General features: G+C 33.5%; 1 protein-coding gene across 1 annotated transcript in view; it reads left to right on the forward strand.

Annotated features, from left to right (window-relative positions):
* NKAIN3 (sodium/potassium transporting ATPase interacting 3) overlaps positions 1 to 14,274 on the forward strand; it is a 129,613-nt gene that overhangs the window by 49,707 nt on the left and 65,632 nt on the right. The window contains exons 2-3 of the mRNA XM_026689360.2: positions 3,340 to 3,477; positions 5,376 to 5,456. Of these exons, the coding sequence (XP_026545145.1) occupies positions 3,340 to 3,477; positions 5,376 to 5,456 (219 nt within the window). The remainder of the gene's footprint in view (positions 1 to 3,339; positions 3,478 to 5,375; positions 5,457 to 14,274) is intronic.

Consider the following 14,274-nt stretch of genomic DNA (forward strand, 5'->3'; position numbering starts at 1 on the left):
TAAGGAATGAGACAAAGGTACAATAAAGAATGGACAAAAGATACAAATATAATGACTCAAATTAAGATGATTAATTAAGATAGAATTAAAAAGAGTGAAATATGAGGAGAAGTTAATATAGAAGACTTAGAATGGTAAATAAAATAAGTAATGATATGTAATATGAGCATGAATACAGTGGAAGTCCATGAAGAAAGAGATACCTGGGTCCAAGTTACTTTCCAAAAAGATTTTTTTTTATGTTTTGTGTGTTTTGTATATATGTTTTTTTTTTTTTTTTTTTTGGGAGAATTAATGAAACCTTGCAGAAATATAGAATGAGAATAATGGTAACTACCGTATTTGCCGGCGTATAAGACGACTGGGCGTATAAGACGACCCCCCAACATTTCCACTCAAAATATAGAGTTTGTTATATACTCGCCGTATAAGACTACCCCTCTTCCACACACCTTCCACTTTTGCACTTTTTTTTTTTTTGACGCACTTTTCTGCTTTGGACAATTTTGAAATGAGCTAATCCAATTTTGAACCAAGAATATGCAAATAGCTATGGAGTTTAGAAATGAGTTTTAAAAATATTTTTCATTGCTTACCATTAAGCGTAAAATATGTTGTAAATAAAATGAGAACACAGGAAACGTTCTCTTCTCAATACAGCTGATATCTCTCTCTCTCTCTCTCTCTCTCTCTCTCTCTCTCACACACACACACACACACACACACACACACACACACCAAAAACCCGGACACTGAAAAGGCTGCCAAGGAACAGTATATTCAATGCCTTCTCTTTAATCAAGAAACAAGGAATTCCTTAGAATCTTTTTTTTTTCCCCAAGTGGCCCTCTTTAAAAAAAAAAAATGGAGGTAACACTTTCATTCAAAAAGTCTTCCAGTATCTGGAGTTGCTCAGACATATTGAAGTGAGGCAGGAGAGTAAGTGAAATTTGAAATGATCCAGCTACCGTTTTCTTCCCCTCCCGCCCGAAGGCCATTATCTCCACGTCAAAACGAACGAGGGGAGGCAAAGAAGCCAAACACGCTAAAAAGGATCTCTTTATTTTCCTACACAAGGTCACACCTACTTTTCCGCATTCAAAGGACAACCTCTCCTCACCACCACCACACACACACACACACCCCAATACCCGCAAACAATGTTCTGGGCATTAATCACCATTGCTACATTAACCTGGTAAATTTATACCCTGCCTCCCCAGTGTTGCTTTGACGGCAGGATTTCACACAGCGGGCGCTCGCTCGCTCTCTTCTCCGCTCTCCCACCGTTCGCACATGTTGGAAGCACCGTAAAACCTGATAACCCACCCGGGGGCTTCCCCATCCTTAACCTACAGCCGCCCGCATGCAAAACCTGCGTGCAAAAAGAAAAAAAGAAAAATAAAAGTACGCTGCACGTGAGGATCTTCGAATCCTCTCCTCCCCACACCGCTAAGGAAGGAAGAGGGGGAAAGGTTGCGCAGCGCGTGGCGAGTGACACCCGCCACACACACACACACACACACACACACACACACACACCGCTCCCCCCCCAGCCTCCCTCCCGGCTGCAACTCAAGCTCAAGTGGGGTTGAGTCCTCCCGGCGTATAAGACGACCCCCCCACTTGGAGGCATGTTTTTCAGGGCAAAAAAGTCGTCTTATACGCCGGCAAATACGGTAAGTCAGAAAGAAATAGATGAAATAATAATAATAAAATGGAATAAGAGTAAAGAGAAATAAAGAGAAAATGGATAAGAGGTTTTTGTATGTTTATATGGAAATGGTTTAAAACAGAATTATAGTTCATCTGACTTGTTAAATTTATAATGGAAAAAGGTTTAAATATGTAATGGATAATGATGACTTGTGTGTTTTGAAAATTAATAAAACTTGTTTAAAAAAAAAAAGATCATCCTTTGCTTACATTTTAGTAGTTTCATGTAATTATACTTAAAATTATACTGTATAAAGAATACACAATATAATTCACAGCTCTGCACAAAGTTTGAAATATTTTATTTTGTTAAGCATGTTAAACTTTGGCAATTATTTAATCTAGAGCCTAAAGCAGCACAATTTATATGTTGAGATTAGAACTACAGAACAGGCAGAAGCCATTTATGCCATCAAGTGCTACTGTCTGCTTTGGGATGACCTCCATTTACATTTTAAATCAATATCAAAGAGCATGAAATTGTCACTTGAACTAGTGAAGATTGGTATGCTTTATAAATCACACATTAGTGATAACCCCAATTCACATTTGTTTAGAAACCAGTATGAAAGCTTGTGCATGAACTTATTGTTAGTGTTATTTATTTAGTCAACTGTCAATATGTGAAAATCATTGCCATTCAGTACAGATGTGAGCAAACATCTTTTTCCTATTAGAAATATGAAAATTAGACACACTGTTAGCAGTTTAAACAATAGTTCTTTTGTCATGCACTAAAGTCAAGGAATACATGCATAGTAGTATACGTTTTGTGACTGATTATTGATTTTAGCAACACTCCTGTGGACTCACATTTAGCTTCACATGATTTAAAGGACTACTGATTTGCACTGTAGGATTATGTGACACAAATTTGCAGATGCAAAGAGGAAGGGAACAGGAGTGGATATCTGCTGACATGATTTTAGATATGACTGTTGAGGTATTCCCCATTAGGAGAATGAGTGTACTCAGGGAAACATAGTGAGAGTGGTGATGAATAACCAGCACAACCAGCACACAGATACACTGAATAGTAAAATGTAGGTTTTACTTCCAGTAAACAGGTAAACAAAGTCCAACAAACAGTCCAAATCATACATGGTTAAAGCAGGTAGTATTCAATACAATCAGTCCAGGGATAATCCAAAAACGAAGTCCTTTTCTTTACCAGTATCATAAACAAAGTTCAGTAAACAGAGTTTGCGAACAGTTGCAAGACTCACAGCAATTCAATCAGAATGACGATCGGGCAGAAGGCAAAAAGGAAATGCAAAAAGAACAAACCAGGTTTCTGACTCCATCTTATGGCTGTTGGAAGAACTTCAGCCAATCACAATTACAACATTCTCTTAAAGATACAAGAGTATTAAATGACTATCCAGGTTTATATATTGCCAACCCAACTGTTAGGTGACTATCATTACTAACAATGACCCATATTTATTTTTGCTGCTATAATTAGTAATAATCTGATTTATTTGTGCAATAAAAAATAAAGGATCAAGAAATGAATATCAGTCCTTTTCAAAAGAATCAGTCCTTGTCAATGCTTTATCTATGAAGGAAAATGTGATTTAATTCTGATACATTAATTTATTCATTTGGTTTTTTTAATTACAGCTAGCTGCGCTGGAGAGACAAATCTTTGACTTTCTGGGATTCCAGTGGGCTCCCATCCTTGGCAATTTCCTGCATATAATAGCTGTTATTTTGGGTTTGTTTGGAACCATCCAATACAGACCTCGGTATATAGTTCTGGTAAGTAGTCTTTCACTTTCTAAGTACATTCACAATTCTTTTTCCAGTTGTTTTTTATATAAAAAGTATAACTTGTATACTTGTTTAATGTTCAGATTTTCAGTATGTTTTTTTAATATCATGGCTGTTTTGATTGTTTTGTGATTAGTATCAGGATGTTCTATGAAAAATTGGACATATATGCTTGTGAATATGAATATGAAGAAGTATATGGCCTTCAGTATAAGGGCAAGTGATTCTTGAAGTTTTCCTTTAAAATCTTTCCAGCAATTTTATAAAAGATATGGTAGTGTATTGCTGAAAAACAAGACCCTTGAAGTATAATTTAGTTTCTTTGCTTTGCCATATCTTATTTCCTTCATACTCTTTAATATATTTTACATGCAATTTTCCCATGTAGTTCACACTCCTGTGTTTATGGGAACCATCAGAGACCTCTTTGAATTGATGCAGACTAATAACTGACCCTGAAAACAATTGAGATAGTGATCTTAAGAATAAATAACTCTAAGTTATTTATTGCCAAGGGGTTTTACTTCAGCTATGTGAAATAACATAATTATAGGCACAGGTTTTTTTATAAGAACTATAAATACACTGGGGAACTCTGTAACTTAACATTACAGGAATCAGGAATTCTAAAACGATGTAAAAATCTATCTTTCTTCACAATTTGTTGAGCCTTAGCTGGATGGAAAGATTGAATATTTATGACTTCTCTCTCTGGAAATGAGAGAACTTTCTGGGAATTTTATGAGTAATGGATGATGAGGTATAAAGACAATCTTTCTATTTTATTTTGTTAGGCATTTTGATTAAGGAATTTTATAAAAACTGCTATTAAAGTTTACATTGGTATTGATGTAAGCCTTTCATCCTTTTTCTCATCTTTTATTTCATCTCAAATTACTATGGCATTTTTAAAAGGTGCAGAAAAATAGTATTTTTTTATATTTGGGGAATTGAAATTAAGGTTTCATTTCAATGTGTTTTGTAAGTCTTTAAAAAGGAAACTTTCTGTACAAGTGGGTAACTTTATATAACTGTATTTCCTTGATCTGTGGATGTTTGAATTATCCATAGATAACATTTGCATCCTTAACATCTATTTAGTTCCATATATTTTGTTTTCTCATTCTAGACCATTTAATGTATTGCTAAAAGGAAACAGCAAGTAAAATAATAATGTGAATGTTAATAAATCAACATTGAGATTTATTTCATATTATAGATAGTCCTTGATTTACAACCAGAATTGAGCCCAACATTTCTGCTGCTAAGTAAAATAGTAGTAAATTTTATTCTAAATTACTACAATGAATACATGCAATGTCATTTCATTGCTCTCATCAATTTACCAATGATTTTCCAACAATATATTTTGTTCCTATTACTTTCTTTCCTTTATATGTGTTTGTATATGTGCTAGATAGATAGAGGGAAAATCTGAAGGTATTTATGCCATCATTTGATAATCTGGAAAAATTTAATTCATAACATTATTAATCACATATTTATTTATTTTAATTAACAGATTTCTTGGTTTTTGGTCATTTTTTAGAGACTTAGCAAAATAAGGCTGTGGTATAATCACTTCCACGTTTTGCAGAAATATATCATGAGAAATGCATAGTTAGATCAATGTCAGAATTTATTGGTATCAATAGACTAATATAGCACTATAAATAATTAATCTAACTTTCTTTGTGTGTAATCAGTGAAGAAAGAATATTGTATTTGCAGTTGGCTGCTGTTCTACAGATTTCGGAGTGCAGAATTCTTTCTGGAAACTCCCTGCCTGGTGGTTCCCAGAAGTGTACTTATATATTTAATTTACAGTATCCATGTGTATAATATTTTTAGCATAATCTTTTATCTGTTTTTCTTTCTTTACTTAGTACTCCATTTGGACGGCTCTCTGGGTCACATGGAATGTTTTCATTATCTGCTTTTATTTGGAAGTAGGTGGTCTATCTAAGGTAGGTTGCATATTTTGACTGAATGGTATGGAACAATGATTCTTAATTAAAAGAATTACAGGCTGACTATTTTTTTAATATATTTCATTGGATTTTGAAAAAAAATGACTACGGATCAATTGTGGGTCTTCTGAATTTCTGTTTCCACAATTGCTATAGCATTATTATATGTTTTGGGGCAATCCACTGATATGACGAGATACATCATACATGAATTTCTAAGAAAATCTTTATATGGTAGTTAGATAAACCTTACTTGTTCCATGTCTGCAAACCTTGAAATAATTATTTTTATGATTAGTTTCTTCTGACTTGTCACAATTCAGACATTTTGTTAGCAATAACATGGGATTCTTCCGAGCAGATATTTGCTGTTATTTTCCATATTATTTTGTTTGGTTGCCTGCTTGGCAAAAACTTTAATAATTCATTATTTTTGAATTATTTTTGAGGCTATATTGTTGTTACTGTTTTTTATCTACTTTCCTGAAGTTGTTAGAGCTTGTTAATTGTTTTGTCATTCTATTATGCAGCCAAAAGTAGCTCACAGTAGGAACCACCAGTTTATAGAGCAGAAAATCTTGACAACCATCTTTTCCATAAATTCCTAGTATTTAAGAACAGTATAGCCTTAAGACAAATATTGAAGCAAAGCAGTGTTAACATGGATGAAAGAATGGATTGTTTTGTGGAATACAAGATTATTGATTCTGGAGGGGCATGGTTTGCAATTGGGTTGGTATACTTTTCTATGGTATGGGAATAGTAAGATACATGGTTACTTTCAAAGACATTATATAAGAAACACTTTATTGTTAACATGGGAGAAAAAACAGCCTTAGTTGAAAATTCCAGTTTGGCTTTCGACAATGGAAGCACTCCAAACATTATTAATATGGGAAATATTGTTAGATATAAAGATATTTTAAATGAAAACGGTGAGCTCAAAACTAAGCAAGAACTAAATGAACAAGTGATAGTCATGTTTGGTATTCATATTTGCAAATACAGTCTAAATACAAAAAAGATGTTACATTAGATGGTTTCTATAAAGAACAGACAGAATTGGATAAAATATTATCAGGAACAGAAGAAAGATTGATAAAAAAAAATTGTATAGCCATTTATTGGCTGTTAAATTGGAAGAAGAACAAATGGGGAAACAATGATAGCATGGGCAATTTTTTTGTTTACACTATAGAATTATATAAATGGCAGAAATTGTGGGATAGAAACTATAAACTAACAATGTCAACTGCATACAAAGAAAATCTGTATAAGAAGTTTTATAGATGGCATTTTGCACCGGCAAGACTGGCAAGGATGTTTAAAGATAAATCAGCTAAATGCTGGAAATATTACCAGACACCAGGAACATATTACTATATGTGGTGGACATGTGTAGAAGCTAGAAGATACTGGACAAAAATGCATACATGGTTGGAAAAGATGATATAGCAACATATTGATTTAAAACCTGAAATATTTCTGTTGGGGATTATACCTGAAAATTATAGCAAAGAGAATGTATATTTAATTATTCATGTATTAACTGCAGCTAGAATTGTATTTGCACAAAATTAGAAAAGTGAAGAGATCCCAAATGAAGAAAATGTGATTAGAAAAATATTAGTCTGTGCAGAAATGAATAGGTTAACATTAGAAATCCAAGAAAAAGAACAAACTGAATATTATATGATATGGGATTTATTTTATCAATGGTTGGAAAATAAATATGGAAATTAGAAACTAGAGAAGACTAGCATAAAATAGTAAATATGTGGTAAGAATTAAAAATGTTAAGATGGGGAATTTTAGAAGAATTAGGTATATGATGTAGATTAGTATGATGTAAGAATAGAGTATTAAAGTAAAAGCAATGAATATGTATAAGCTGTAATGGCACAAGATATGTATACTCAGATAACACACTGTTCAAATGAAAGATGGAATATTTGTATAAATAAAATAAAAAAATTAAATAAATAAAAAAGATATTGAAGCAAAGTTCCCTTCTATAGACTTTTCCATCTAATTTTTGTTAAACTGGTCTAAAGTCAAGCCCATGGAAACACAGGACAGGAATAGCCAAGCTGGTAACTGAAGATATACTGTTTATGAGACCAATAGAGGAGAACATAGTAGCTCAGAGTTGAACTGTCCTTGGTGCTATGTGCTTAATTGTTTGTGCAGACATTTTGTTATCAGACTAAGCAATCAGACTGTCTTCAGTACTAGAAGAGAATGGAGTCTCTATTTATGTATAGAAGCTTGCTCAGACAGAGCTGATGGGAGTGTTGTTGTTTTTTCCTTAATAGTTCCGTGATTAGGCTGTTTTTGCTATCTGATTGTCTTGGTATTAATCTTGGTGTTAATCCTTGTTTAGCTGGGTGATGATTGCTGGCAAGGAGGTTTCTTTTTAGCATTTTGTTTTCTTTTGTTTTTCTTTTAACATTTTGGTTGTCCCTTTTAAATTTTGTGTAAATGTAATTGTTTATTTCTATGTGCCTGTTGTTAAAGGGGGAGGACAAGGGAACCTGGTTCCATTAATAAAGTGGTTCTGTCTGTCTGGAAAAATATTGACCAGATGCCCAAGTACCATAAATTTGTTAATTAAATTTAGAAATAAGCAATGATGATATTGGCTTAAACATAATTCGGAAAGAGAAATTAAGTATTATTGTTGATGTGTTACATTGGATAAGATTTAAAAATAAATGCACAAATACATACATACATTTTTAAAATATCTTCTTGCTTCGGTTTAAAATTATGACACATTTATGAGATTGCATATGAAAATTTATAATATAAGTAGTTTTCTGTTCTAATTTTCATAATGTATTATTTTATATCATGTTTACTTTTTTCTAATCTTCTCTAGCTAGTACGAAAGGTCTCCAAGAATAAAGTGAAGATCTCTGTATACAATCTGTTGGAAAATTTGTGTGTATTTTTCAGTTCAGTTTACTCTCATCATGCTGATATAGTCAATTCTTGTATGCAGATCAGGGCAAATTCACATGTCAGTTAGCAAAAGATGTAGCTTGATATTTATATGATAAACATCAATAAGAGTTAACAAGCAACAGGGAAGAGAGAGAGACAGAAACAGAGAGAGACACATACAGAAAGCGAGAGAGACAGAGACAGAAATGAACAGGCAAGAAATAAAAATTAAAGAAGCAGAAAACTTCATATCAACAAATTACATTATCTGCATCTATATATTGAACGGGCAGAACCTTTCAAGACCACTGAAAATAGTACTGAGAATATTTGGCATGGACAGTCTTAAAAAGAATTCCAGATTTAACCTGTTTCTAGACATAACTGCAGCACAAAGGAAGTAAGATAGGTTATTCCTTCCTCTGTTCTGCATCATAAAAAATTTGGTGGACAGGAATGGTAGTCAACAGAACTGATAGTAATACATGCATTTCATTGACTGAAAATGTGGAAGCTATGTAACTTCAGATTCTGGAATATAAGGCATAATTTACATATGTTAAGTCCAAATGGAAGTGAAATTAGAGCAAGAGTAAATGCTGCTTAGCATAGCATTTCTATGATGTGCTTTGCTAACACATAGTAATTTTATTGATTATGATACTGTAGGTAAATGCAGTGCAAGCATAAAGTAAAATGATTGATACAGGAATATAATATGATCAGTATTATAAAATATATGAAATATATTTATATAAAAATTATGTATTTAAATTAAAATATATAAAATAAGGGGCTCTGAACTAAAATGTTAATGATACATTAACCTCTATTTATTTACTAAAAACAACTTCAGAAAGATTGACAAAAAAGAATTGCAGTGAGTGGAATGTGGGTTTTTTCCCCCCAGTTCTTGTTTAACTTCAAATAGCCTGATTCTAAGCATGCTGTGACTGTATTCCAAGGGAAAAATGAGAAAAGGCCATTTATAGAAAATGCTGCTTGCTATGATCCAGAGGGCAAATTCAATCAGGGGCTAATGTTTTGTTCTTATTACTTTACTCTTCCTCAAGTACATTTTAGATCAGTTAAATCTTTACAAATATATTTATTTATTTATTTATTTATTTATTTATTTATTTATTTATTTATTTATTTGATTTGCCAATTGTTTACAAGATAATAAGTATAAGTGTATACATAGTTGTGAATACATGAAATGGGTACATATAAGAAAAATAAAAGAATAAGAGAAACAATAGGACAGGGACGGTAGGCACGTTGGTGCGCTTATGCACGCCCCCTACAGACCTCTTAGGAAAGGGGTGAGGTCAATAGTAGACAGTCTAAGGTTAAAGTTTTTGGGGTTTGGGGAAGATTATTCTGTCATAATAGGATTCACTAATTGCAATTTCAAATATTCTCAGTTGATTTCGTGCTATCAAAATTGGAGTCATTTCTTAGTGACCACATAGGTAATGTTTATATGAGTACATTTGCATGATTTCAAATACTGCAGCCAAACTCTTTGGTTCTTTTTAACTCTCTTGTATCTGTGGTGGTCTGACATTCGAAAATGAGACACAGGGAAAATGTCTGAGAAAATGCCAGCCCTGAGTGAACTCAGGTAGCAGTATTTATTGAGAAAAAACACAAGCAAAAATACAGTATGCATATTCAGAAACAATGACCTCAACAGAATTACCTCACCAGCATGAGAACACACAATCTTGGAAAGTCCCAGATGTTACCTTACTAGGATGAGATCATACAGCCACGGAAAGTCCCATGGGAAAGTCTGGAAAGTCCCATGAGAAAGCACAACTGTGTACCTTGAACTTTTACCTATTTTCCTGTTCCTTCTAAACTTGCAGATCAAAACAGGATGAGACACTCATGAGCAAAGGTACTCCTACCCCCACCAAGAATGCCTATATCCCTAGACCTATTGCTAGTTATACAAAGGCCTTACAGAAAATGATAAAATGATCAATAGATTATATTACCACAGTATCAATTAATAATTTGTTTTATTTCCTCCCTAATTATTTTTTCTTCTTCATAACTGCAATTTCAATAAAAATCCAGGATGTTCTAAAAAGTGTTGGTATGATGACATGGTGAAAATCAGTAGAATCCTTGAAACAGTTAAATATTTTTTTATTTGTTTGGCTATCAGGTTAATTTGATCTTTATGAAGAGGACAAAAAGAGATTTTAGTCTGGTGTGAAAGGAAGTCTCTGGATTTCAGAAATCAATGATTCTGATAATTGTCTAAATGTTGAATACTATTCATGAATAATGTAAGTCAGTTTTATGTAAATGTGCAAAAGTCAAGTCAAACTATCCTTGTAGTGTGTCACATTGTCAATCGCAAGCAATTTCCGTGTTTTCAGAAACCACTAGCAGCAATTTACAGGAAAGATGAGAGATGTTACCATACCGTATCTGACATTTTCTTGATTTAAACTATCGTTATGAAACGCTGCTAACTCAGATAGGGAGTTTTAGTGAATATACAAAATTTAGAGGAATACTTTTTAAAGCTGGGCTTTATCTCTATGTTGTGATTGTTAAAAGCTCAGCATAAACATTGATGTATGCGTGCATAAAGATTTCCATTTTCAAGGAATATTCTACACAATTGTCTGTGCTATTTACATAATGTGATGATGTATGCTGACATTTTATACCACATTAATATATTATTTAAATATCACCACTCAGAAAGACATGCCAAAAGTTTGATGGTAAATGTTTCTGACTGCTTGTAAGAAAATAATACATTGAATACAAACATATTTAAAAAATAATACATTGAGAATTTATTTTATTATCTTTCTAGAGTTAATATTCACAATTCATTTTAGAAGTTTAGAGGGTAAAGTTTATTTAAACACCTTACATTAAGTTTGTTTTAGTTGTCTAGTTAAAGGTAAGGTGCTAGTAACAATTACTATAAATAAATGGAACCACATAAGGACAATTTTCCCTTTGAACTGCAAACAGAAAAATAGATTAACCATGGAAGGATCTGCCTTTAACTTAGTGCAGGTCTTCCCATAATGTATCCATCACTGTTATAATTGAATTAATCCACAATGCTCTTCCTCATCTTCTCTTTCTTTCCACTTGTCCCAACATTATAGATTTCTCCAGAAGCTAGATCTTAATATTATGTCCAAAATATGATCATTTGAGTCTGTTTATTTATTATGAAACCTTGAGGTTGATTTGTCCGACATTTCATTTATTTACTTTTGTCTAACCATGGAATACTCAGGAATCTTCTTCAATATCAGCGTTCAAAAGCACCAAAACTTTTTCTGTCCTGCTTCTTCAAAGTCCAAAGGACATGCATTCTGTCAAAAGCAATGAACAGAGATGTATGTAAACTCCAGCAAAGAAACTACCACTGCTGTCATGTAAAATGAGATGTTCTTAGATGCTTATTTTGGGTCTTAAGAGAACTATATTTAAATGAGATTTTTGAAGCTCATTTCCTATTGGTTTGGCAGTGGCTTTTCTATTTTGACAACTGAGAATCCTACTTTCTTGAAGGAAATCATGTTATAACAGCAATAACACTTGTTCTAGAAACATATTCTCTTAAATGCAGCAGTATATAGTAGGCATGAAAAAAGTCCCATTTTATTTTGGAACTCAGTGGGGCCCTTCCCTCTTCCTTTAGAAAGAGTTTAGAAAGAGATGTGGTTGGATCCAGCCCACAGGGCTATCCTGGAAAATGTAAGGGACTAGCCCGTGTTGCTTTGCCCCAGTCTACCCAATGCAAAGAGGAAACATCGGGCCAGCATGGCTTCGGCCCGGTCTACCCAGTGCGAAGGGGAAACATGCCAGCCGTTTGGGAAGGGGCATCGGACTGGCCACGCCCACCCAGTTGGTCACACCCAGTGAGTGGCATCAAGCTGGCATGCCCACTCAATTGGCCACACTCACCCTGTCGGCCAAGCCTGCCCAGCCTCCTGAGGTCAACCACAGCCCTAATGTGGCCCTCAGTGAAATTGAATTTGACACCCCTGTTCTAAATCATTACTCCACAGGGTTTAAAAAAATTAGTTGTCCAAGAATGCTGAAAAGAAACTCATCAACATGAATGCTTCTGTCTTTATGCAATAATGATTTATGAGCATCAGTAATTATATTATAATTACTATATATTATAATAATATAATATATAATTATGTTATGTTATGTTATGTTATGTTATGTTATGTTATGTTATGTTATGTTATGTTATAATCACAAAAGTCTAACAGAACATTTTTACATTGTATTTCTACAATTGGATACATCATACTTTTTGACAGTTCTCTCCTTCCATGCCTCTGCCATTAGCACATTTTGAAAAATGGTAAGACTTGTATCATTTTTCCTTGGCTGTAAGGAACATTTATCATCGGGAGCTGATAAAGAATAGCATTTTATAGACTTTCTGCCAGGAAATGGGAAGGGGCTTTTTGTTAATAAAGTTAATCATTAACAGAATCGGAAACTAGGCTTTCTTAGCCATAGATGCCATCTTCAATTTACAATCTGTTTGGGAGAATGTGAGGAAATGTCATGATCACACTTGTTATTATATTGCACAGATCCATTTATATTGCACACTCCATAGCCAGAATTATAAACATAGCTAATAATTGAGGCATGTGTTCTATCTATAGGATTGATTTAAATGAACTTTTAATGACTTAAAGTAGCACATACACCATTCCTTGAAATTAGACACCCTAACAGTTAGACAGATGTCACAGTTAAGAAAACCAGATTGGTTTTGTTTGGTTTTTACTTCCAAAAAGTTGTTCAAATAGGAAACTGTATTATTTTATATCAGATCCCTGGTTCATCAAGCTCAGTGATGTCACTAGCTGGCAAGGATTTTCCAACATTTCAGTCAGAACACTTGTCCACTGACCTGGAAGTTTAGCATACAAAGCATGTTCTTTGCTACTTATGATATTTTCCCAAAAGCAGCCATCTCTTGGCATCTTAAAAATTACAAATTATGATGACATAATTTTTTCTCTCCATTACTTAGTTGAATTGTTGAATAAAAATTAAACATCTATTGTCTCCTTTTTATATCTAAATAAGTAGCAAGAAACATAGGCCCTTTGATAACAGCTGCTGGATTTACTCACACATACATACACACAGGAGGGGAGAGAGAGAGGTACTTTCATGTGGTCCTATGATTGTTTCCCCTATTATAGTCCTCAGAATGTTACGGTTTTCCCCTCATAAGCTAGCAGTACATCTAACAGACCAACCAGCCAGGACCACATATTTGTATGGTGGTGGTGAAATAGAAACAAGGAGAAAGGTCAGCAATCTGCTTAGTTTATGAAGCCCAATGAAATGATGAAAATGTAGCCCAGTGTCTTGAAGAGAAAGTGGGGAGAGACAAGTTAGTGGAATATGGTGAATGTTCCTGTAGTGGCCAGCCTACTAACCTGCAGCTCCAGCACTCATGCTATAAAATTATCTTCACAGGATAAAGGTTGGCTGAATAAAATTAAACTGAGCTAATGAAAGTTTATTGATTTCTATTGTACAGAATGATATTGATCTCTATTGACACTATAAAAAGCTATAGAATAGGCATTGTGTTGATCATGCAAACTTGTACAAAACTGGTTGCAGATTGCTTCAATATATTGTGATATTATACTAATTATTTTTCATGTTTCAATATTAAATTAAAAATCCTTTTCAGATATGACCTAGTTCTGTACTAAAGCTGTCCCAGGATTCCGGTTGAGTGTTAATCACCCAGAAGGCATTGTGCAAATACTTTGTCTGTCCCTATTTGAAGTTTTATTATAGTAGAAAAAATACTACACTTGAA

Source organism: Notechis scutatus, chromosome 3, assembly GCF_049901735.1.
Source record: "Notechis scutatus isolate UNSWTSFEM ecotype Mainland chromosome 3, rNotScu1.2, whole genome shotgun sequence".
In the NCBI taxonomy this organism is placed as follows: Eukaryota; Metazoa; Chordata; class Lepidosauria; order Squamata; family Elapidae; genus Notechis; species Notechis scutatus.